The sequence below is a fragment of the Nelumbo nucifera genome, chromosome 8, assembly GCF_055504915.1.
Source record: "Nelumbo nucifera cultivar China Antique chromosome 8, China Antique-T2T, whole genome shotgun sequence".
Lineage (NCBI taxonomy): Eukaryota > Viridiplantae > Streptophyta > Magnoliopsida > Proteales > Nelumbonaceae > Nelumbo > Nelumbo nucifera.
The window spans coordinates 57,984,961-58,008,985 of NC_142656.1; the positions used below are offsets into that span (position 1 = coordinate 57,984,961).

General features: G+C 39.7%; 2 protein-coding genes and 1 long non-coding RNA gene across 6 annotated transcripts; 2 read left to right on the plus strand and 1 right to left on the minus strand.

The window, feature by feature from the left end:
• The first annotated feature begins 5,504 nt into the window (after window positions 1-5,504).
• Window positions 5,505-8,827, plus strand: LOC104612641 (Pentatricopeptide repeat (PPR) superfamily protein). Its single transcript, XM_010280145.3, has 2 exons — window positions 5,505-6,151; window positions 6,246-8,827. Exons 1-2 carry the CDS (start codon window positions 5,771-5,773, stop codon window positions 7,449-7,451), a joined length of 1,587 nt encoding a protein of 528 aa, XP_010278447.1. The 5' UTR covers window positions 5,505-5,770; the 3' UTR covers window positions 7,452-8,827.
• Window positions 8,715-23,089, minus strand: PRD1 (putative recombination initiation defect 1). Of its 4 annotated transcripts, XM_010280146.3 has the most exons (10): window positions 20,346-23,089; window positions 15,063-15,172; window positions 14,802-14,977; window positions 13,083-13,394; window positions 11,678-12,647; window positions 11,116-11,579; window positions 10,868-10,920; window positions 10,505-10,788; window positions 9,761-10,433; window positions 8,715-9,417 (listed from the first exon to the last, which is right to left on the minus strand). In XM_010280146.3, the coding sequence occupies exons 1-10, from the start codon at window positions 20,799-20,801 to the stop codon at window positions 9,187-9,189; spliced, it is 3,729 nt and encodes a 1,242-aa protein (XP_010278448.1). In that variant the 5' UTR covers window positions 20,802-23,089; the 3' UTR covers window positions 8,715-9,186. The 4 variants fall into 4 exon arrangements, with proteins under 4 accessions (XP_010278448.1, XP_019055869.1, XP_088750117.1 ...); XM_019200324.2 differs by having other exon boundaries at window positions 10,868-11,579; XM_088893991.1 differs by lacking the exon at window positions 20,346-23,089 and adding an exon at window positions 17,493-17,679 and having other exon boundaries at window positions 10,868-11,579.
• Window positions 11,938-14,808, plus strand: LOC148790055 (uncharacterized). The gene is made up of 3 exons (XR_016079843.1): window positions 11,938-12,077; window positions 12,184-12,382; window positions 14,623-14,808. It is a non-coding gene; the product is annotated as an uncharacterized LOC148790055 (long non-coding RNA).
• Window positions 23,090-24,025: the final 936 nt, after the last annotated feature.

Here is a 24,025-nt window from a genome sequence, read left to right on the forward strand (position 1 = left end):
GCTGAGCATCAGATTGACAAGAAAATTAAGGTAGTCTAGTTTGATCATGGTTATAAGTACTATGACAAACATGATGAGACTAGATGTAACTTAGGGTCATTTACTAGATTTTCGCAAGATTGCGACATACTTGCATAGTACAACATACTAGGTATTGTCAACCCTATGTATTTTGATGATAACAAACTACTTGAGAGTATTAACATTTGTGAAAGAATAAATATGCAACTCTATCAAATGTTTCTTCATATTGAAGTTGATAATTTCATTGAAATCATTGATGATTCAAGCTAAGGAGGACAAATTGTATCAAATGGTGGAACAAACACTCTCTAAGAAAGAAGAATGATACCCTAAAAAGGAAAAGAAGACATCAACTTTCAGAGTTTTCAACTTGCTTTTATTTCTTTTAGGGCTTAAGGTAATTATATGCAATATGTACAACATTGGCTTAACTAACATACCTTGGTATAATCATGTCAATACCTTAAAAACCAATGGTTAAAACTGTGATAATTGAGACTGGTGTCACCTATAATTGACTACTTGTGACAGCCGAGCATAGTGTTGCATTGTTTTTTCATTAATAGCATAGTGCTTCTCCAGATGTTTGTATGCTCCCTTTATTTCTCTTCCTATTTATCATGTTCAAATAATTTTTAGAGAATATTTAAATGGGACAATTTAAAGGAGAACTACAATATTTTTGGCCTCTAACGGTTGATGAAAACAATAAGAGTTTTATAATGACTTCTTCAAGATTAACGTGTTTGAGTCTACATGGAGACTTAATTTATCGGATGGGTCAATTGGACTCAAGTGGGCCCTAATTTGCAAAACCTTGTTCGCATACTAATTAATTTAAATCTTTAAGTAGGCATGCATACATGCGTGTATATGTGTACATGCCTATTTACATGCATGTATACATATTGCATCCCTAAGTATGTGTACATGCTTATTTACATGCATCTAATGAGGTTCCGACTACCCAAGTGTTGGGCCCAAGCCTAGACTAGGGATTGAAAATCCAAACTCAGTCCATCCAAAAAATTGGACTAGATTGATATGGACTTCAGTCCACCCAAATTGCATGCATGTGTGGTCAAGCTCAGTTTGCTCTAATCAGGTTCTGCCACCCAAGGGTTGGGCCTAAAGCCTAGACCAAGAATTGAAAATCCAAACTCAGTTCATGCATTAGATGGATATGAACTTGAGTTAAGTCTATCTAAATTGCACCCCCAAGACTACATAACCAAATCAATATAATCAATTCAATTTGTTATGTTTTATCTAATAAATCCAACTAGACCTATTCATGAGCCGGGTAGTGTGATGGGCTGGGTCGGCCCGGATTGGCCCAATCTAAATCAGGTTTGGATAGGATTTCAGGCACGTGGATTAAATAGATCCAAGTAGACCTATTCTTTCTTTTTTCAAGTAATAGTGAACTCTTTCATTATTTTTTGAGGTTATGAGGTCTTTTTATATAAATAGAATATTTTTTAATTAAATAAAAAAAGAAAAATTTCTAATTTTTTAATCGAGTTCAGGCTCGAGCTCAAGACCTAGGCCCAATAGTCGGGTTGGGCTCGAGCTCGGGCCTGAACATATTCTGTTAGTGTAGAGGCAAAGCTCGACCCAAACCCGACATGGCCCAGCCCGTGAACAAGTCCAGATTCAACATACAAGTATCCAACACATTGGTATAGGGCTATCAATGGGTCGGGTTTGGTATGATCTAACAATAAATATTAAGAAATTGAAACTGAATCAGGACCAATAAGGTCTAAATTTATAATTTGAACTGAAATGATGAATTCTTAAAACAATCAACCCAATAGATTTAATTCGATGATCCCGATTATAATGAACCTACTAAGGCCATGTTTGGGGTGCTTAAAAATAAGTGCTTATTTGAAAATTCAAAATAAGTGATTATTTGGGCCGTGACTACACCTTTAAGCAGTTATTGGTATTTGGAAAAATAAGGGCTTATCTTTTAAGCCCAAATTTCCAACTTTTTTAAGTGCTTATACAATAAGCACTTGTTCATTTTTTTTTTCTTCCAAAATTATCACTAGTTGAATTTTATAAAAGTGTTTTTCGTGTAAAGCATTTTTATAAAAGTGCTTCATAAAAGTGTTTTTTATAAAAATAATTTAATAAAAGGGTATATTTTAAAAAAATTTAAAAATGAAGGACAAAATAGTTAGAAATGCTTATTTAGGTGCTTATTGGAGAAAAAGACTAGCAAACATCCAACATGAAATAAAAAAGGATAAATTTCTTAAACTACCCCTATGGTTTAGTTAATTGACTAAATATACCCTTACTGTTTAAAAATTGACTAAGACTACCCTTACAGTTTCTGAAAATTACCATTTGCATTAAAATATTGACAAAAGGATTGAAATGTCTATTTTGCCATTCGAAGCTCCTCTATTCTTCGTCTAGGTTTCCGACGCTTTACTAGTGTTCGAAGCTCCTCCATTCTTCTTCTAGGGTTTCCTATGCTTTATCGGAATTAGTCTCAGCCACTTGTGTCCAAGAAAGGAGAACTACCGGAAAAATCGCAACGCCCCCGGAAGTTGCCAGGCCCCTCTTGCTCTGACCTTGACCCAAGAACTTGTAATCATTTGGCATCTTCAACAATGGGAAGGAAGCAGGAGGAGATAGAGAGAGACGTCGTCACTCTGAGGTCAAGGTCTTGGGTTCAAGACGACGCCGCTGCTAGGAGTTGCAGTGGCGGTGACCAAGAAAACGAAGACGAAGAAGAGGATTTGATTGCAAAGAAGACGATGAGTAATCGGGTTCGCTTCATTGGTTCACCATAGGGGTTCACTTTAGGACAAGGGACAATGGTTCGATTGCATAGAAGACGAAGAAGAGGAGAGAGAGCCCTGTTCAGTTTGTTCGATTGTAGAGAAACGAATAAGAGGAGAGAGAAAGATAGAGCCTAGCAGAGTTGGTTTGGTTTTGTTTGATTGTAGAGAAGGCAAAGAAGAGAGAGAAATCCCTGTTCGGTTTGTTCGATTGTAGAGAAGGCGAAGAAGAGAGAAATCTGATGAATCAATTTTTGGTGATGTATCAATTTTTTTGTGCTAACTACCTCGTCATTTGGTCTACTTCCAAGTGGCCGATGACTCAGAGGCTGAAGTGAACTTTTGCTGGATGAGGACCTAGATGCTGAGCTGACCAGGTTGAGCTGGGGGCAGATTAGGTGCCGAGTTAACAGGGCCGAACTGGGCAGGTTAGGTGTCGAATTGACTGGGCCGAGCTAGGCAGGTTAGGTGACAAGCTGACTGGGCCGAGCTAGGCAGGTCAGGTGACGAGTTGACCAGAGTGTCAAGCTGCCTATTAGGTGCCAAGCTGACCATAGGGTCGAGCTGCCTATTAGGTGACGAGCTGACTAGAGGACTGAGCTGCCTATTAGGTGCCGAGCTGCATAGTAAGTGCCTAGCTGACCAGAGGGCCGAGTTGCCCATTATTGATGAAGGGTGATTTGGCCCAACCTAGTAATAGGGGGACACGTGGACACGACCTAACTAGTAAGATGTCAGCTCAGCCCGACATGCCAAGTCTGCAACAGATCGAGTTCGGATAGTCAAACCACCTCGGGACGAGTTCACCTCGGTGTAAGTGGGAGTTCACCCCAGTGTAAGGTTGCATCAGGACCACCTCGGTCCCAAGGCACTTCAGCGTTCACCCCAGGTCGGTTCTAAAGAGCACTATCTCGGGTAATACTGACAGACCACTACATGGCAACCCCAAAGATCTCGCCGTCAAATTCTGAGCCTTGCGGGATCACGCCTCGTAACAATAAGCCTTATCTCCTCCCCGCCCGGTTCGGGCGGATTTGATAAGCCCTATCAGTTATCCCCCATTAACGCGGAAACAGATCTCATCATGACGAGAATCCTGGAACCGCTCCGCGAAACCCACGAGGACTCCACTATATAAAGGCTTTACCCCCAATGGCCCACGGTACGCGTGATTTCTCTACTCTTTAGTTCTCTACACTCAAAAGCTTTTCAGCTCGCAACCAAGTATACTGACTTAAGCATCGAAGCGACCTCGCCGGGCAAATAACCCTAGGTTCTCTGGTTCTTCTTTTGCAGATCGACATAGTCTACAATTTACTAGAAGCCAGATCACCTCCAGCAGGGAGCAGCGAGATCGCTCAACATTAAAATCCATGTTCAGTTTGTTCGATTGCAAGCTCCCCACCTCGGCTCGCCGCTGCATCTTTGGTTCAGTCAGTGAGGTGCTTCCAGTTGTCACCGGTGAAGAGGTACTGCATCTCTTCCCTGTTCCCGGATTTGTTGCCCTTATCACTGTTTGAATCTACAATCCTGCTTTTGCTGTCAATAGGTTCATCTCTTGCATCTGTATTTCTCTCTCCACCCTTAAGTTGAGAAGTCTTCCCACTCCTTGATTCAGATTTATCTACATAGTTACTTTCTTCTGCTTTTCTAACTGACTCAGAATCATCCCATCTTCTCCTTGGGTTTCTCTCCTGTTCGCGAGATCCACGACCTTTCTCCCTGCTGCTCTCATTTCTTTCAGAATACTGGAATCTCTATCCTACATCTTTTCAAGCTCGACATCATGAGAATTTTCCAGCTTGCTTCTGCTTTTGCTCTGGGAACTTTCATAAGCCGAAGGTTTTGAACTTATTTTCCTTGAGGAGATCCACTCGCCTTCTTCAATTGGACCATGCCCTTCGCTCCCTGAAGCATCTCTCCCCTTTTGACTGCTTTCTGATTCTCTATCTTGATACCCATTGTTTGAATTCTTTTTACTTGATTTTCCTTCATCTACTTTTTTCTTGTATCATATTCGTCTTCATCCTCGCTACCCGCCCTGTTTGAGTCACTTGACCTTTTTGACTTTCATTTCTGTTCCCTAAACTCTTCCATTTGCCACTGCTATTTCATTCTTCAGTTTCTTCTGCATTGCTATGCTTTCTTGACTTGCTAGAACGGTGCTTCCGCTTGTCACTGCCATCTCAGTCTTCCTCGTCTACAATCCTTTCACCCTTCATATCTGAGTTATCCTCGATATCTCGTTTCATGTAACTCCGACTAGGTTCAGACGCATCCATTGCACGTGAAGGCCCTAACTACGCAGTTAGGTGCTTACAGTTCGAACTTCGAACACAGCAGTCGGTGATGAGGTCCGAAACTGGGCTGGGTCATCAAGAAGAGCGGTTGTGCGGATTTGAAGTGCTGGATTTTCGACCAAGGATATATTAAGGATTTTTGAAAAATATAACGATCATATAATGTTATATATGTACGGTTTAAACGAAATGTTAATGGTAGGAGAAGTTTTAGGTAGTTGTCAGAAATAGCAAAGATAATATTAATTAAGTTTTAAATAGTAAAGATATACTTAATCAATTAAATAAATTATAAAGGTAATTTAAATTGAAAAAATTGTATGTCAAATACAAATAAGTGCAATAAATACTTGTTTTTAAACATTTATTTTTAACATAATCACTTCCAAACATGCCTAAAAATATTATACACGGGGTTCGGCTATGGCGTATGGAGCGGTGCGGTCTGTGAGTAGCCCATTCCATGTCGAACGAGAGCCCATGCGAAACCCTCGCTAAGTAATCATTGCGCGCTCTGATATGCCGCCTACAAATAAAGGACCAAAATCTGATTTCGTTGAGAAAACTAAAAATTGGCAAACTATTTGAGAGCTAGCTAGAGTAGAAATTGGCATTATAGAGACTGTAACCGGCTTGCGTAACGTCATGAGTGTCACCCTTCTTTCTGTTGATTTCCTCACAACTGGCTTGAAATGGAGACCAAACACCCTCTCCAAAACCCTAAATATCAAATATTTCAAATCCCCAGTTTATTTTCCTTCTTCCTCATCTATATCTTCTTCAGTTCTGAACTTAAAATCCCATTATCACCAGGCAAGCCCACAGACGAACTCAACAAAGCACACAACCCTCCTGGTAGAGACCTTCCATGAAAACCAGAAACTCAAGGACCTGCTCGGAAAGGTCCGCAGAAATGACTCAAACCTTCTTCAAATCCTCAAAAATGAAGGAGATTGGACTACAGACCAGTTCTGGGCGGTAGTGAGGTTCCTCAAAGAAACCTCTCGTTTCAGAGAGGTTCTCCAGGTACTTGTTTTGCTCTTGTTTCTTGTTTAATACTTGGCTTTTGGATCTTTCCCCAAGTACAAATTCTTCATTGATCTTGAAATTGAATTGATAGGTATTCAATGTGTGGAAGAACATTCAGAAGTTCAGAATTAATGTGCTTAATTATGAGAAGATTATATACTTGTTAACTGGAGCTGGTCTGATGGATGAAGCAACAATATTGCTTCAAGATATGAAGAGCAGCGGTTTTATCCCGACTTTGGGTATCTACAATTGCATGATTCATGGGTTTGCTCAAAAGGGAGAGTTTGAAGATGCGTTATGTTATTTTAAGGAGATGGCAGGGATCAATTTGAAGCCAGAAATTAAAACTTACAATGGGCTTATTCAAGCTTATGGTACTTACAGAATGTATGATGAGATGAGTAAGTGCGTGAAGAAAATGGAGTCAGAGGGCTGTTTTCCTGATCATATTACTTATAATTTATTGATTGCAGAGTTTGCCAGAGGTGGGTTGCTAAAAAGAATGGAAAGAGTGTATAAGACTCTCCTTTCAAAGCGTATGGGTTTGCAAGCTTCTACTTTAGTTGCAATGCTAGAAGGTTATGCAAACCTGGGGATTCTTCAGAAGATGGAGAAGACTTATCGAAGGGTTCTTTACTCAAAGATCCCTTTAAAGGGGGATTTAGTTAGGAAACTGGCTAAAGTTTATATCAAGAATTACATGTACTCACGGTTGGAGGACTTAGGACTTGACTTTGCCTCAAGAATGGGGGTGAGTGATCTTGTTTGGTGTATTCGGCTTCTATCTCAGGCTTGTCTTTTAAGCCGGAAAGGCATGAATCACATCATCCAAGAAATGGCAGCAGAAAAGTCTTCATGGAATGTGACAGTTGCAAACATCATAGCACTGGCTTATTTGAAAATGAAGGATTTGAGACACCTGAATATGTTATTACATGAAATTCAAACTCGATGTGTGAAACCTGATATAGTAACTATTGGAGTCTTCTTTGATGCTGAAGCAATTGGCTTTGATGGGACCATAGCTTTAAAAGTATGGAGAAAGATAGGGTTACTGCAGGAGGCTGTAGAAATGGACACCGATCCTCTGGTTCTTACAGCTTTTGGAAAAGGGCATTTCCTTAGAAGCTGTGAAGAGATGTACTCCTCTCTTGAACCAAAAGATAGACAAAAGAAAATCTGGAGTTACAAAGATCTAATTGTTTCTGTGTTGAAACACAGTGGAAGAAATTCTTGTATCCTAGGAACTAAAACAGATCCTGTTGCTTATCAAAAGAAGGTAAGCTCACTCTAATTAAGAGTGTCTTGTCTTCACTCCCAATCTATTATCTGTCATTATTTCAGATTCTTGCAAGCGTTGCTAAGCTTTAGAGAAGAAAATCAGGCTCTTCTTATGAGCTGGAAATATGTGTGCAAATCAAGGAGAACTGGTGGTTTAGGTATCAGAAATATTAAAGCTGTTAACAAGGCTCTTCTTGGTAAATGGTGTTGGAGATTCAGCAAAGAGAGGAACAGCCCTCTGGAGAAGAATCATTGCAGATAAGTATGGGCTCACAAATCTGGGGTGGGGCTCGGGTCCTGACCTTCTTCCAAGGGGATGTGCCTTGTGGAGTAATGCTGTTTCTATCCTTCCTGACTTCTTGAAGGGGATTAAATGCAAGGTTGGCGAGGGTAATTACTAAAAGTTCTGGCTTGACAAATGGTGTGGAGACATTGCTTTAAATGAAAGGTTCCCCACTCTCTTTGATATTGCACAGGATAAAGATGGTGTGGTTGAAGATTGCTTTGAATTGATGAATGATGAGATTATTTGGGGCCCTACTTTTAGAAGAAATCTTAATGACTGGGAAATTGATCCACTTACAGATCTTCTAAGTCATATTCATGGTTTCAAGCCCAACCCACAGTCAGATGATGAAAGAATTTGGTCTTGGGAGGCCTCTGACACTTTCTCCTCTCAGTCCTTCTACTTGTGGCTGTGGCCGGTGAGGATGGAAGCTTCCCTTGGGTTATAATCTGGAAATCCCATGCATCTTCAAAAGTTGTCTTCCTGGTTTAGACTGCAGCACTTGATAAGTGCCTAACTGCAGATTGGCTGTGCTCAGAAAGGGGGTGCAGCTTCCTAGTTTCTGCTGTCCTTTCTGCAATGAGGTTCCCGAATCCTCTAATCACATTTTTATGCACTGCAACTTCTCTTAGAAGCTTTGGGAAATGGCTCTATCCTGTTTTGGTGTTTCTTCTTAACCACCTGCTTCAGTCCTCCAACTTCTTCAGGAGTGGACCCTCGAGGGATTTAATTAAGAGGCAAGCTGCTTTGGAGGATTTTTCTAGCTGCTATCCTATGGGCCTTGTGGAAGGAAAGGAACAGCCGGATTTTTGACAATCTTCCCAATGTACAAGTTCTCATTGTACATGGGTTTCTTTTGCAATACAATACTTAAAAAAAAAAAGGTCCTGCCGCTTGCCTTGTTAAGCATGATGAAGATAGACATTTTAACAAAAACATAAACTAGAAAATAGAAAGAATCTCAAGTAACTTTGTTGGATGCATATCGAGTAACAGAATCATGGTAACATATTCTATGTGAGAATTCAAAAGAATGTTTCCTGACAATCTTCCCAATGTACAGGTTCTCATTGTACATGTGTTTCTTTTGCAATACAATACTTTACCTTCAAAAAAAAAGGTCCTGCCGCTTGCCTTGTTAAGCATGATGAAGATAGACATTTTTACAAAAATATAAACTAGAAAATAGAAAGAATCTCGAGTAACTTTGTTGGATGCATATAAAGTAACAGAATCATGGTAATATGTTCTATGTGAGAATTCAAAACAACGTTTCCTGGCAAAACTAGCACCAAGTAACAATGATATTTGGTAAAGAACTATTGGGTTTAGCTGACATTTCAACTAAATACCAACTTACTTGAGTGCTTTAAGAAATCTCATGTTTCCTAATAACCCCAGATTGCATATGGAAGAAACCTGAGCCAGGATGCAAAGCAACCTGATTACATTTTCTTTGCCATCATTCTCTTGCGGAGGATTCCTGGAAAAACATTTCTATTTCTTCCAGCAACTTCTTATCACTGGTTTGGACTCCCCCGGAAGCCACATGTTCAGTGCAGTCAGATGATATGAGGTGGAGGAGGAACTCACTTATCTTGCTTAAGTCATCTGGAATAGCAACAACCTTCTCAAGATGCTCTTCTGTGTTGCACTTTTGATAGTTGTCTTTATACACATGTTTCCTACATGCCTGCAATTTTGCAAGAAGATGAATTTGGATTACATTGGGGTCAGTCATTATAAATCTCTCTTCCATGTTGTCAGGTGTTAGATATTCTGACAGGATTCTGAAGCCTATACAAAGGGATTCACAGCTGGATTGCGTTGTAATTACAATTAATGAAGAAAATAGAAACTGAGGACAGAACACTACAAAGATTCCAAAATGGAAAGAATAAAATCATAGCACTTGTGAAAATGAATAAGTGAAAGCTTTTTGGTTTCATTTGCCTGCTAAAGATCCTTGAAAGCTGGTGGCCATGTATTGAAGTATAAGAAACTAAATGTCATGAAATAGACTGAAGATTCCTCACCTGGAAGACACCATTGAGACCCAAAATCTGCTCTGCATTCAGGTAGTCATGGATCAGTAGTTCCCGAAATAACCTTGCCATCTCTGCACTTACATTGCTAGCTGAAAGGTTCTTAATTATACCAGATATGCAGGAATGATCAAAGACAGATGGCATCCACTTGGGCACCTGGTCCAATCTTAGCAGCGCAATTGCTATTTTAGATGCAGGTTTATGATAGTTTCTGAAGGACGTTGATGCCAAACCTGGAGCTGTCAATGACAATACAAGCTCCTCGACAACCAGCCTGCACCACTTGCCATCTCTAACCACACTTGCCTCCTGCATGCCCAGCTTCTCCCAACCCAAGATCATGGATAAACAGAGTGCACTGTTCATGGCAACTCTAGTATCAGAGTTGAAAACCAGGCCTTCCAATACAGACATCACAGATTTTAAGTACCCCATAGAACATTTTAACTCATCATGTTTGTTATGTCTCTGGTCAGTAATTGTGGTCATCATTTCCAACAAACAATGTGAAGCAACCAGCTTGACTGGAGGAGAACCAAAATGCATCAGCCTGCATAAGTCATGACAGCAAATGCAGATAAAGGATAGCGGCTGGATCCCATTGGGTGATGACTGAAGAAAACTTAGCCAGTCCAGGTTCTCTGGTAGAAGAGCATGCAAACTGAAGGAAAGAAGTATTAGTTCTTAAAAGGATGGGCAATGCATTTGGTGTTTCAAATGTGAAGCACTGACCTTCTCAAAGAGAAAAAGTTCAGTAAAAGGACAAATATTAGAGTTTCTCCTGTGACAGTTTCGGCATCATGTTCAACTAAAGCATACCCTTTCGAACAGGCTGCACAGATTGCATTGTTAATTTTAGAGGCCAAGGAAGTATTAAGGAGTATGGCTTTCGAAGCATCTGGGAGTACTCCGTTGGTGGAGTGATGGTGCAAGATTAAAGAAAAAATCCCCAGTACTAGGAGCCCTTCATGGTTGCATGTATCTGCAATTATTGTAGGAATCAAAAATTCCAGCAACTACAACACAAGATGGTTGGTCCGATTAGTTTCTTGAAGCTACTGCCAAACTGGGCTGAAATAAGTGCAAATAAGTTACCTTAATAGCCACAGGGAACCAAACTTCGTCATCAAATAGCGTTTTAGGCTGCACTGAACATAGAATGTTGAAAACCAGAATTGAGCAGGTAATGAAGTTACATGGTAAAGAACAATAGGTCGAATAACAATACAAACTGTGGATTGCATTGCCAATGCCATGCAAGCATAATTGATCTGAAGAGGCTGGAAAAATATTGATAATTTTTACAATGAAATTCACCACAGAAGTGATGTCATCCTCCTCACCTTCCTCCTGGAGATGTTTCAGTAGAGATACCAAAAGTATGGCTCCATGGTTATCATCTGCTTGTACTAGCTTTGCAATGTCTTCTACTTCTATCATCTGAATTTTAGTCCCATGGTTGATAATGTTGGTCCCTTTTGTGCCATTGGATCTGCAAAAGCTCAGGATCTCATGTGACAAATGCCCTATGATACCTTCTTGTTGAAAAAGCCATTTCAGCCCTCTTGGATGAATTCTCCAACAAAGGATATTGCACTCTTTTTCAACTACTAGATGCAAGAGAAGTTTCTCAGCTTCTGGACTATAAGGGATTTGGTAGCTAATCTTGGCAATACCCCTGAATAGGCTGTATAGGTGCACCAGTTGCATCATTGTCACAGAATCAATAATTCCATCCAGGAAATTGCTGCTGTTGAGAAGAACATATTGTTCTAATGAAGCCAAAACCTGCTTATCATCTGCAAGTCTGGGGGGAAAAGATAATAAAAGTACTTCTTTAAAGAGTTATGGATGTAGAAAACTACAAAGCAAGTGGAGCAAGAGAAGGTTTTCAAGGTTCAATACCTTTCATCATATAAAGAACTGGCATATAGTATAGATAGCACTGCAGATTGACAAGATATCAAATTCAAATCATGGGAGCTTTTTTGCCCAAGCAGAAACAGCAAATCCAGAGGATCTGATGGCATATATGAGGCAGCGTCTCTGATGGGTTGTCCACACTCATGTCCCAAAACCCTATCTATGATTGAACTGAGCATCAGATACACTCTCCATTTCATATTCTCTGTTGGAAATAAACCTAAGCATCCGAAGGATAAGCTGAACCAAGATGAGGATGCTAGACTCTCTGCAAACTTCTTACAATGGACATCAGATTCCTGAAGCAGTATCAAGTGAAAAGTTTCCAGTACTCCCAGAATGATTTCCTCTTCTACTCCATCAACAACCTTTACAAGCCAAGGTAAAATATGGGCTTTACATAGTTCTATAACATTGTTACCCAACTCCATATTGTTCATGTCTATTACCAAGTTATCTTCATGACTGTATGCATATATTTCTTTCAGAAGATAGAGGGAGTATACAATAAGTTCATTGGGGTGTCTAGGGGGGACACAGAGACAAGATAGAATTGCATTGGTCATTGCTTCTTGCAGTGATGTTCTTAGAGTTGGAATGCTATGAGATGATGGCGATTTCAGGAGAGCTACAAATATTGAGCAGGCCATGGTGAAAACTTCAGGAAGCATGCCCATCTCCCCACTGGTATGTCTTTTGAACATCCCTGTTAAGACCAGAACCAGCTCCTCTAGTTGTGACCTTGATACTATTCCAGGACAGTCAAAGATGCAGCTCCAAATAAGCTTCAGTAGTTGGGATTGAACTGGATGAAAAGGTACTTCAGCTACATAACGCAGAATGGGAACTAGAGTTGGAAAGCCAACTGCAAGCCTTTGTTTGAAGGCTTTCTCAGCTGTAGATAATAGACCTAAAACTCTTAGGCAGGAAATGACGACAGGATCTTTATACCCTGCCCATTTACACAATTCATATTCAGGAGTCTGTGACCATAACAGTTTGCAGTCAAAAGAATGGATATAACGTTCCAAGTTCTGCTAAAACATAAAGAAATCTGAGGTAGATACTGGCATATATGGTACACACATATATTGGGCCATTGCCATTCCAAGATTTACACTAAACTTAATCCAATTGGATGACCATTACTGTCATTTGCTAATTATTATTTCCGATTCACAAAAAGGTGATGGTGACCATTGCATGAAAAAGAGAGCATAGATTGAATGAATATGATAATCTGATTAGTTCAGTTAGAAACAAGAATTGACCTATCAAATGGTGAATCATCAACCAGAGTAATATATACATCAAAATGGAAATCAAACTTATAATCCACTCTAGTAAGTGCTTTGATTTTGTTACTATTAGAGAAAGGCTATCTTACCTGACAATCTAAGTATTTCAAACACATAGTCAGCAATACTTTCTTCAACCAGGGCTTGGATATGTTTGGAAGAATCAGAATCCCATGACATGCAGTGAAATATCAAGTCTACTGTGCCAATCTGGACTTGTGGATCAGAAGAGAGAAGAGGGGCTTTGATGGCCTCAGCAAACAAGATGATTAGAGGAGGCATATCTATTCTGACTTCTGCACCTTGCTTGGAGATATTTGCTTCTGTATGGCGGTTGCTTATTAGGTCTTCCACAAATGAATGCTCGAAATACCCTCTTTGAGCTAGTACTGTCAGCAACGCTGGATAGGTAAACATCTAAGATGTTAGTTGAGCTAATATTATCAGCAGAATGCAGCATTTTGTGCTGTGCTGACAATCAAAATTATTAGTGGCACCCTGATGTAGGACCAACTCAGTTCTAGTCCTTAGAGAATGTTGAATGGTCTTCTTGATCAGAGTTTTATGGCTGTGATGGCTGTAATGGCTTTTTTGAAGGAATAGGAGAGAAAATTGGGAGAGAAAGAAGAGAGAAAATACCTAGAATCACTCATAGGGTGCCTAGAATCACTCCAGGGCATGGGAATCATTCACCATGGTTAGCATAAGCTGAAGAAAACTTAATAAACTTCATTGCCTTTGTGTAAAACGTCCATACATATTTATAGACTCTAAACTCATAATAATCCTAGGAATCAAACTATTAGACTCATAATAGTCTTAGGAGTTAAACTGTTAAACTCAATAATCCTAGTAGGACTCAATTAAGCTGTCATATCCTATTTCAGTTTGAAGAAGACTCAATAACTCTAATCCTACTTATGCAATGACTCTGAAATTTTAAACATAAAGAAACCATAACTAGACAATCAAGCCCTATTATTGGACCCCACAGAAAATTGAAAAAATGACAAAAATACCCCTACTGTCCAAAAATACAGATATATAAAATAATATAAATTTCCAATTTTGACTCTTCAGCTCCTGCATCATACCCATAGCTGCAGTTCAATATTCAGGCAGTGGTTGCTGTTAGGGGTGACCATGAGCCGAGCTCTTCATGAGCTACTCAAGCTCAGCTCAGTTTCAACCGAGCTTCGAGCCCAATTTACAGGCTCGATTAAGAAACAAGCCGAGCTCGAGCCTAATAGAGCTCGGCTCATGAGGCTCTCGAGCTCGAGCTTCATACTATTCAGCTCGGCTCAAATCCACCCCTAGTTTCTGTTATTTATTCATCTTGAGGGATATTGATGAATTTGATGGTCAAGATTATACAGTATGACTTCTCCCTAGAAATGTCTTATGTAGAACACTGATGTGTCCAAATAAGCTGCATATTGACTACTTTGTTCTGTTATGACATTGTATCACACAGGTTAATCCATTAGCCATACTATAATTTGATATTACAGCTTTATTTCTCGGGTCCATTTGACAGCAGGTTGTTTCAGATAAGCATTTCAATTTGACCCCATATAAGACCCATGGTATTTTGGTGCTGATAGTGCATATGATGTTTGTTTTGTGTAGGTTGCCTTGCCAACCAATCGTTCAAACTCACAAGCCTTTGGCTATTATGAACACAAAACTTGGCATCTGCTGAACTGAATCAATTGGCGAGTTTGACTCTACATTGTAGTAGTGCTACAATGCTAGCTGATGGAACAGATGCCTATACAGTTGCAACCCATTTAAGTGCAGTAACATACCTACACAATTCAAGCGGACTTCGTCACTTTGAGTCTTCATGAGGGCCTCCAATGATATGTACAAGAGCTTTGGGCAGGAGGCCAACAGATTATCAGTTTCATCACCATAACCACTCACATCTTGGAGTATGGCTAGTTTGTAAAGCACAAAGAAGATTTCCCCGCGTATCTCTTCACTGTATTCAGGAGAGAATAAATCGACGACAGACAAAATGACGAAAGGATGATAATTTTGTTTTCACAGTTTGCGTATTTTATCACCTTGGCAGTTGAAGACCTGTGACTAGATTGGCGATGAGGGCTCCTTTGTCTTTGATGTGGCAGGAGGTATTATCAGTCTGACGATTCAAAAGGACTCCTAAGCAATGTAGCTGCATCAGAACAAGAAAGAGAGCACATTAATCATTGTTGATCAACTTTGTGTGGAAAATCATGACCGACGAGGATTTTTCTTTAAACATAAAAACATGGATTTGAGCTTTCTTTTGTCCTCTAAAACCGGAAAAATAAGCGGGTTGTTGGTCGGCCAGTCAAAAATTACCACATGATTCACATCTTCAATTTGTCGTACTTCCAATCCAGTGCGTTCGGTTTCGTATAAAGGTTACTAGGTAAGAGGATGGTAGATGGTCCTCGTATGAAATTCTGTCCAGATAACAGCTAGTCCCGTTAGGCCGTTAATTCAGTGTTTTAAGAATTGGACTGGACACAAAACCCGAATGTTTATCATTTTATGGGTCAAATGGTTTGACCGCTGGGTCAATTGGTTCAACTCTTGGTACTTACATTTATTGAAAATATATATGCGATTATACATTATATGTATATATACACACTCACGAAATGGGATTCAGTCAGTGCAAAGCCCATTCAAACAACCATCATAATCTTGCACGGAATATCTCCCCATGAAATAAAGCATAGAAGTATGGATATGTTCTCGATGCAAGGCTGTAAAGGCTGTTCGAGCAGTGTTCGAACGGGTCTTGCACTGACTGAAGCCGATCTCCACACACAAGCAAAAAATGAAGGGTAGCTTGCCCGGGTGGGATGTGAAACCCTGTTGAATCGTTATATATATATATATATATATATATATAATTTTGGGCTGGATCAATCTCGGATCAAGTCCGCCCGCGCAAGTTGCACCCCTAGTTTCAATGGCATTAAAGGGTCAGGAGGACAGTTACAACCTTAAAGCTATATACTGAACCTAACTTTCTAGGTGATCCGAACCTGATTACCGTATTCATAACTTAAATCAACAGTAATAAGTAATAACTGATCATCATATCATATCATGCAGGATCTCATACTCTCATCATAGATCAATCTTATTCTTAGATCTCCGTCTATGTTGCAAGACACTAATTTGCGAGAGTCCCAATGGGGGTTGTGATGAAGGCTGCAATTTGGGCCGGTTTGGCCCAAACTCAATCCAAAAAAATTGGGTTGGGTTGGGTTGATGTTCGGATTAGGGTTAGGGTTGAAATTCATGAACCCGACTTTACTTCAGGTAGGGTTAGGGTTGACCCCTTAGCCAATCCAACCCAATCCGAACCCGACTCTATAGTACATGTTATATATAAATATATGTAATATATAAAATACATTGATTTGTTTAGATGCATGATATTTGTATAGCCCCCACCACATAGTATAATGTATTTCTTTTAAGATAATCACTTCACTTAATCCTAATCAGAAACACTAAAACCTTAATAATATTATTTTATTTTATTTGAAAATTTTATTCTTCATCTCCTCTATGTTGTTTGCTACCCAAGAAAGATCTATCATAAGCCATAACTCATAATAAACTATAGTTATTTCTAACACTTGTTTTTCTGAATTGTGTACCAAAAAAAAAAAAACACCAACAAACAAATACTAATGAAACATAGGATTAATATATGAAGTGAAAGTTGAGTTAAGATCTAAAATCGAGAAATTTATAATGTTTTAAGGGAAGGGAAGAAGGTTGGGTTGGGCCCAACCCAACCCAAAATTGGCTTCGGGTTGAGTTGGGTTGGTTTAGGGTTGAAGGAATTTATGAGTTGGTCAGGTTGAAGGTCGGGTTGGGTTAGGGTTAGGGTTGGCCTCAACCCGACCTAACCCGGCCCGACTTGCAGCCCTAGTTGTGATTGATCAAAGTTCTTCTGGTGATATATATATATATATATATATATATATATATATATGTATATGTATGTATATGCATGTGTGTGTGTGTGTGTGTCTTTTTATGAAGGGAAAATTTTTTATCAATACCTTGTACTTTGGCTCGAGTGGCAATTTGGTCCCCGAACTTTAAAATGCGACAATTTAGTACCCAAACTTTCAAAATGACAATCCATTACCTTTCGTTAACCAGTTTGTTAATCAGCTGTTAAGTGACATTTGAAAAGTCAAAAATGCCCTAAGAATGCCATCTAATTCTCTTTATCAACCATCCAAACATTGACAATAAAATGAGCAGTCCCAAATTCTAGATTCATCTAACAATCACCAACATTTTTTTGAATAGAAGAGGCTAGGTTTTGAGACTGTTCAGTTTTTGGCCAACGTTTGGATGGTTGATAAAGATAATAAGATGGCATCCGAAGGGAATTTTTGACTTTCTAATGTCACTTAACGACTGATTAACAAACTAGTTAATGGTAAGTGATGTAATTGTTTCTGGTCACGTACCAATTTTTTGTGATGTATCAATTTTTTTTTTTTGGCTAAGTGCCTCGCCATTTGACCTGCTCCCAAGAGAGGATGGTGGAGCTCCCTGGTGGTGAGCTACTTGGTGACGAGCTCCCTGGTGGTGAACTACTTGGTGACGAGCTCCCTGGTGATGAGCTACCTGGTGACGAGCTCCCCGGCGGTGAGCTACCTAGTGACGAGCTCCCTGGTGGTGAGCTACCTAGTGAAGAGCTCCCAGGTGGTGGGCTACTTGATGACGAGCTCCCTGGTGAAGAGCTCCCAGGTGGTGAGCTACTTGATGACGAGCTCCCTGGTGGTGAGGTACCTGGTGATGAGCTCCCTAGTGGTGAGCTACTTGATGACGAGCTCCCTGGTGGTGAGCTACTTGATGACGAACTCCCTGGCGGTGAGATGCCTGGTGACGAGCTCCCTGGTGATGAGCTACCTGGTGACGAGCTCCCTAGTGGTGAGCTACCTAGTGATGAGCTCCCTGTTGGTGAGCTACTTGATGACGAGCTCCCTAGTGGTGAACTACCTGGTGATGAGCTACTTGATGACGAGCTCCCTGGTGGTGAGCTACCTGGTGACGAGCTCCCTGGCGGTGAGCTACCTGGTGATGAGCTCCCTGGTAGTGAGCTACCTGGGTGGACTCGTCATTTGACCTGCTCCTAGGTGGCCTGTAACTCAGGGGATGGTGGAGCTCCCTGGTGTAGCGCAACCCGACTGCCCTCTGCATGAGGTGATCTCCTCTCCTTTGTAGGTGGCGAGAGCTGAGGGACCTGTGAGAACTCCATCTTTCCTCCTCTTTGTAGGCGGCGGGAGCTGAGGAACCTGTGAGAACTGAATCATAGGACCCGGGGGTATTTTCCCGGCGGGGACTCTTCGATGCCTAAGTTAGCATTCCGATTGTAGGGAGCTTGGAGAGAAATGAGAGAGCTAGAGAACAGGGATTACCTACATTTTTTCATTCTCTCCCTCTTGTCTTTGGGGGTCGGAGTCCTTATATAGTGGTGTCCTGTCAAATCAAGCGTAACGGCCTCTGTCAAGTCAGGCGTAACCGCCTCTGTCTCTCTGCCGCAGCCGTTACTGCCAGAGCTGAGGTGGCGGGTGCAGGCGGTTGCTGCAGAGTACGGCTCTGCCAGTCAAGGGACAGCTCTCAGGACTAGCAGGCACGGTGCCACCTAGCGAGAGACGTGGGCACAGGTCTCTGGATCTGTCAGGTAGGAGATCTTCCTGCGATACGTCGAGCTGCCCCTAAGTGCCGAGCTACCTATGCCGAGCTACCTATAAGTGCCGAGCTGCCCCTAAGTGGCGAGCTCTTCGTAAGACGGCAAGTTGCCTACGGAGTGGCCAGCTGCCTGTGGCGAGCTGCCTATGCCGAGCTGCCCGTAGCTATACCGAGTTCCCCGAGCTATGTCGAGCTGCTTGTGGCGAGCTCTGCCGAGCTGCCTGTGGCGAGCCATGCCGAGCTGTCTGTAAGTGGCAAGCTGTGGCAAGCTCTACCGAGCTGCCCGAGCTTCCCGGGCTGCCCAATTGTCAAGAGGCTACACTAGGTTTGCATGAGGTGCCAGGTGTCACAATTTCACTGGAGGGCCAAATCCGCCCTCATCAGTAGGTATTGGATTGTCACATTTGAAAGTTCGGGTACTGGATTGTTGTATTTTAAAGTTTGGGGACCAAATTGTCACTCGAGCCAAAGTATAGGGTACAAATCGGGAATTGGGAAATTTCCCAATTCATACCCTGTACTTTGGGCCTAATGCCACTTTGGTCCCTGAACTTTAAAATGCGACAATTCGGTACCTGAACTTTCAAAACGTATCAATCTAGTACCTATCGTTAACCAACTGTTAATTAGTCGTTAAGCGACATTTAAAAAAGACACAAATGCCCTTCAAGTGTCATCTAATTTTCTTCATCAACCAATCAACCATCCAAACGTTGACAAAAAAAATTAACAATCCTAAATTCTTGCCTCTTCTATTCAATAAAGTTGGGGTCACGTCTTAGTGAGCATTTTGGACCCCAACTTTCATGAATAAAAGAGGCAAGGATTTAAGATAGTTAATTTTTTGTCAACGTTTGGATAGTTAACAAAGAAAATTAGATGATACTCGAAGGGCATTGGAAGCTGTTTCAAATGTTACTTAATACTGATTAACAGCTTAACGGTAGGTACTGGATTGACACGTTTTGAAAGTTCAGGTACTGAGTTGTCGCATTTTAAAGTTCGAGGACCAAAATACACAATATTAATCGGGAATTTTTCAATTTACAAAAAATACTTAATATAAATATATTTATAAATAAATATATTAATATATACATGTTTTTTTAGTATATGGATCAGATTGGATTAGGGTGATCCAAATCCGATCAGAAAATCCAATAGAAGGTTATTCAAACCCGACAAATAGAATCGGATCATGATCCGATCCATTTGCATCATTGGGTATTCATGGAATGGCGTTGGTCGGGTGTAATCCAATTCCATTTTGTAGGGTCAGGTCGGGTTCGAATTTGAACGAATAAGGGTCGAGTTTGAATCGAATCTAACTACTATGTAACAGAACCGTCCAGTAGTCGTCATACTATTACTACAGTCGGAGGTCGGGCACAGCAGATTTCGCGGCAAGGTTCAAAAAGGAAAAAAAAAAACGAATCAGAGAAAACTAGCAGCGATCGAAAACGCAGATCTATGCGCCCGCAAAAATTTTCTCCAATTTAATAGAGAATTCAAAACGAGATGAAGCAAAATACTTCGAATTTGTCCAGAAAAAACTGAGAAGTAAAGAACTCAATATCTGACCAGAATGAAAAACAGAAATTACTAAAAGAAATGAATAACCTTACCGGGTAGACCTGTCGACGGCTCCAAGACAAAGCAGCAGAAGAAAGACGTTCAGTAATCCGAGCAATGAAATCGCCAAAAACAGAGGGATCATCAGAATCGCAGAGGTTATCAACGAGATCAATGGCCTGACGAGCGATCTGCTCGTCGTCAAAGGAGGAGAGCGCCTGAACGAGGGGAGATATGAGGAGGTGTGCGTGAAAGGAGCGGAGGCTTTGGAGGAAGGGAGGGTGGGAGATGGCCAGAGAGAGCTGGGAGAGCGCGTAGGATACGTGGACGGTGGGTGAGGCAGGGTTGGAGATGAGATTGCAGAAGCAGACCAGGCAAATGCTTCCACCCTCCGACGTCTCCAGGCTCAGAGACGATCTGTGGCCTTGTGAGCACGAAGGCCATGTCGTCTCTTCTTCTTCTGTGTTTCGCCATGGATGCATGTATGGATACTCTTCTCTGAAGTACATTCCGTCCCTCTCGTAGCAAGTAGCAAGTAGCAGTAGCAACTGTTCCTATGTGGCGGGATTAAGTAGGAATTAGGAAATGAGCAATGAATCTGATTACCGGATCTGGATCTCGGGTAATCGAGATCCGGACCCGTACAACGATCTACTTGGAAGTTGGATCTTGTTCTTGTACACCTCACAGCATACACAGAATGATCCCAATCTATTATATTCAGTGCTATTTGACCAGAGATCCATACCATTTATGAAGACCGTACCACCCAACCGGTTGGCACCTTGCTGGGAGGGACCGGTATGGAGTTTAATAGTGTGGTGCATATCATCAAATACCAAAAAATAAATATATAAGCATATCTGCAAATGGATCGGATTTAGGGGTGGATTCAAGTCGAGTGGAGTTGAATATCTAATTATTCGAGTTTGGCGCGCCAATAAACTATCAAGTTTACGCATGAGCTTAAGCTCGATCCAAGCTAGAAATGAATTCGAATTCGGCTCAAGTAAAAAGCTTGTAAGTTTGAGCTCGACTATGAGTTAAATATTTTACTAAAAAAATATATATATAAAAAATTAAGTTAGAAAAATTAGCTATTTTATATATATATATATATATAATATTTTGATTATATACTTTTTTATATTATGTGTGTATGTATGTATATATATATATATATATGCATATATATGCAAAAACTTGATTAGGCTCATGAGCCTCATCAGTCAAGCTTTATTGGGCTCAAGTCAATTAGAAAACGTGTATATTAGGTTCAAGCTCAACTTGAAGCTCAATTTAGACCAAGTCAAATTGAACTTTTCATGAATCAAGCTCGAATAGCTCATGACCACCCCTAATCAGATCAGATTCAGATTAGATATTGTATGAATTCAATCAAATAAGAATTCGAGACTCGAGAGATCCGAATGTGATGTAATATCTGATCAACATGTAAAACATAGATTTATATTTGATTGCTCCCGAATCAATTAAAATACTCGGATCCTGCCATGGAGGGTAAAGAGAAGAGACAAAAAGACTAAAGAAGGGAAAGGATGAGCTACCAGTACCATTTACACATCAGGCAAACCAGAGCAGGAAAACAAAACCCCACTTCACACTTGAATACCAACAAAAATGCGTGAATTGCTGAAACCTCCCCAACTTTCTTATACCCATGCAGTTACTATTGAGATTGGTTTTTAATTAAAAAAGAAAAAAACAATACAAACTTTATGAACAATAAAAACAAAGAGAATTTAAAGTTGTAGCTTTACCTTTGAGTGATTGATATAAAGGGAAAATTTGGAAAATAAATCGATTTCAAAAAATAAATTGGAAGGATTTGGGGTAGTAATTTATATGAAGAGAAAATTTGGAAAACAAACGTTTTTGCTAGAAGTAACTGCATGGATATTTTCATATTTTGGACATTTTCATACATCTTTTTATAAGATTCTAGCAAAGGGAATCTACTTGTAACTATGTCAAAAAGTTCAGGGGAGGTATTACAATTACCAAACTGTAAGGGAGGTTTCAGCAACAACCAAAAACTTAAGGGCAGGTTTAAACAATTTACCAAAAAAATCAGACTTGAATAAATCTCGCGCATATCTAAGGTAAATAATAAAGTAATAAGGCCAACTAATGTGTCATTGTCCAATTCAAATGAATTAATTGAAAATTTGTACATGGATCATGCATAAAATTCCTATCTATGCAAATGTGACCAAGAATAAAAACAGAAATAATTATTTTTATTTAATAATAAACTATTAATAAAACAGAAAATGAGAAAAATAACATGCTCTTTCAACTTAAGTAATTTCAAGAGGAAAATAACAGGTGGGTCCCACTTAAAATTCCCACCTATTAGCATCTGACTAAGAATAAAAACAAAATAATTATTTTTATTTAATAATTAATTATTAACAAGTAATTATTTTGTTTTTCTTCTTGGTCACATAATTCATTATTATTAAATTATTAATAAAATGTTGAAGTGAAAGTTAGGCTTTACCCCACCTCAAAAATTTTTAGGGGTTTTTACGGTTTCCTCCACCTATACAATTCATGACCCCACCGTACAGTTGGGGTGAATCTGGAGGGAGGAATGATGCCAAATACACAGAGGGGATGCTGTTTACAAGGGGGCTATATGTAAACTAGGCCTGGGATGTAATTCTCCAATTCTGAGTGGCCTGAACACTTAAAATCCCAAATTTTTATTTTGATTTTTTATTTTATTTTGTAAAACCCCCACCTATGACATATATAGCCCCTCCTTGTATTGTGTCAGATTAGACTTGTCAATGATACCCAAAAATCCATAACCCGGTTCAATATAAGTATATCCAAATTTGATTCATTTATATTTGAATTTCAATATGGTGGATTCAAATTGAATTTGGATTGCAATAAGATATTAAATAGTATAAATAAGTTAGAACAAAAATGATCAAAATATTATATGTTATTAATAAAATGAACTTAATATGATTTTAATGTTAAACATTATGAATAAAATGAATTAAAAGGTACTTGTATGAAGCTTGAACCTATGACAATTTAATAAAATGAATTGTAAGTATATATGAACACATATATTTAAATTAAACTGAATTGTATTATTGAATAGGGAATATTCAAATTAGCCTTAATGAGCCAAATCAAATTCAAATTCAAATTCAGACAATTGGATATATTTTGCAGCCCTACTCAAATCTTATTCAATCTAATTATTGACTAAATAAATATTCAAAGAATTTAAATAAATGCAATCGATGCATCATATGTTTTGCTATATCCAAATTTTGGATTTGAATTCACATTAGATTAAATCCGATCCATATGCAGTCTTGATTGTAGGATTTATAAGATGCGTTCATTTCTGTCCTTTGCGAGATGTAATTACGATACGCTTAATTTCTATATTTGGAAGTCATGTGCAATGGGTCAATGGGCTGTCAATGAGGAAGTTAGAAAAATTTGGCTGTCCATATGCTCTAAATAGGGCTCACCCTTGCATGACACATTGGTTCACCTATTACAAGGAACCTACGTGAACTAACGATAAGGATCAAAATATTGATACACCTAGAAGTTTGGGTATCAGGCCTATCAGTGCATATTCATGTGCTTTATTTTTTATTTTATAAGCATTATAAAGATGTGTTTGTCATCCCAAAGTTTTAAACCCCCTAATCATGTTTGTATTAGATATGATACA

Excerpts from the sequence above, each read along its gene's own strand:
- PRD1 (XM_019200324.2), bottom strand. The coding sequence starts at position 20,801 with ATGTACTTCAGAGAAGAGTATCCATACATGCATCCATGGCGAAACACA. Across the intron at positions 15,173-20,345 it reads GCCGTCGACAGGTCTACCCG|CTACATTGCTTAGGAGTCCT; the intron begins GTAAGGTTATTC and ends GTTCTGATGCAG. Across the intron at positions 10,789-10,867 it reads GGTTCCCTGTGGCTATTAAG|TTGCTGGAATTTTTGATTCC; the intron begins GTAACTTATTTG and ends CTTGTGTTGTAG.
- LOC104612641 (XM_010280145.3), top strand. The coding sequence starts at position 5,771 with ATGAGTGTCACCCTTCTTTCTGTTGATTTCCTCACAACTGGCTTGAAA. Across the intron at positions 6,152-6,245 it reads GTTTCAGAGAGGTTCTCCAG|GTATTCAATGTGTGGAAGAA; the intron begins GTACTTGTTTTG and ends TTGAATTGATAG.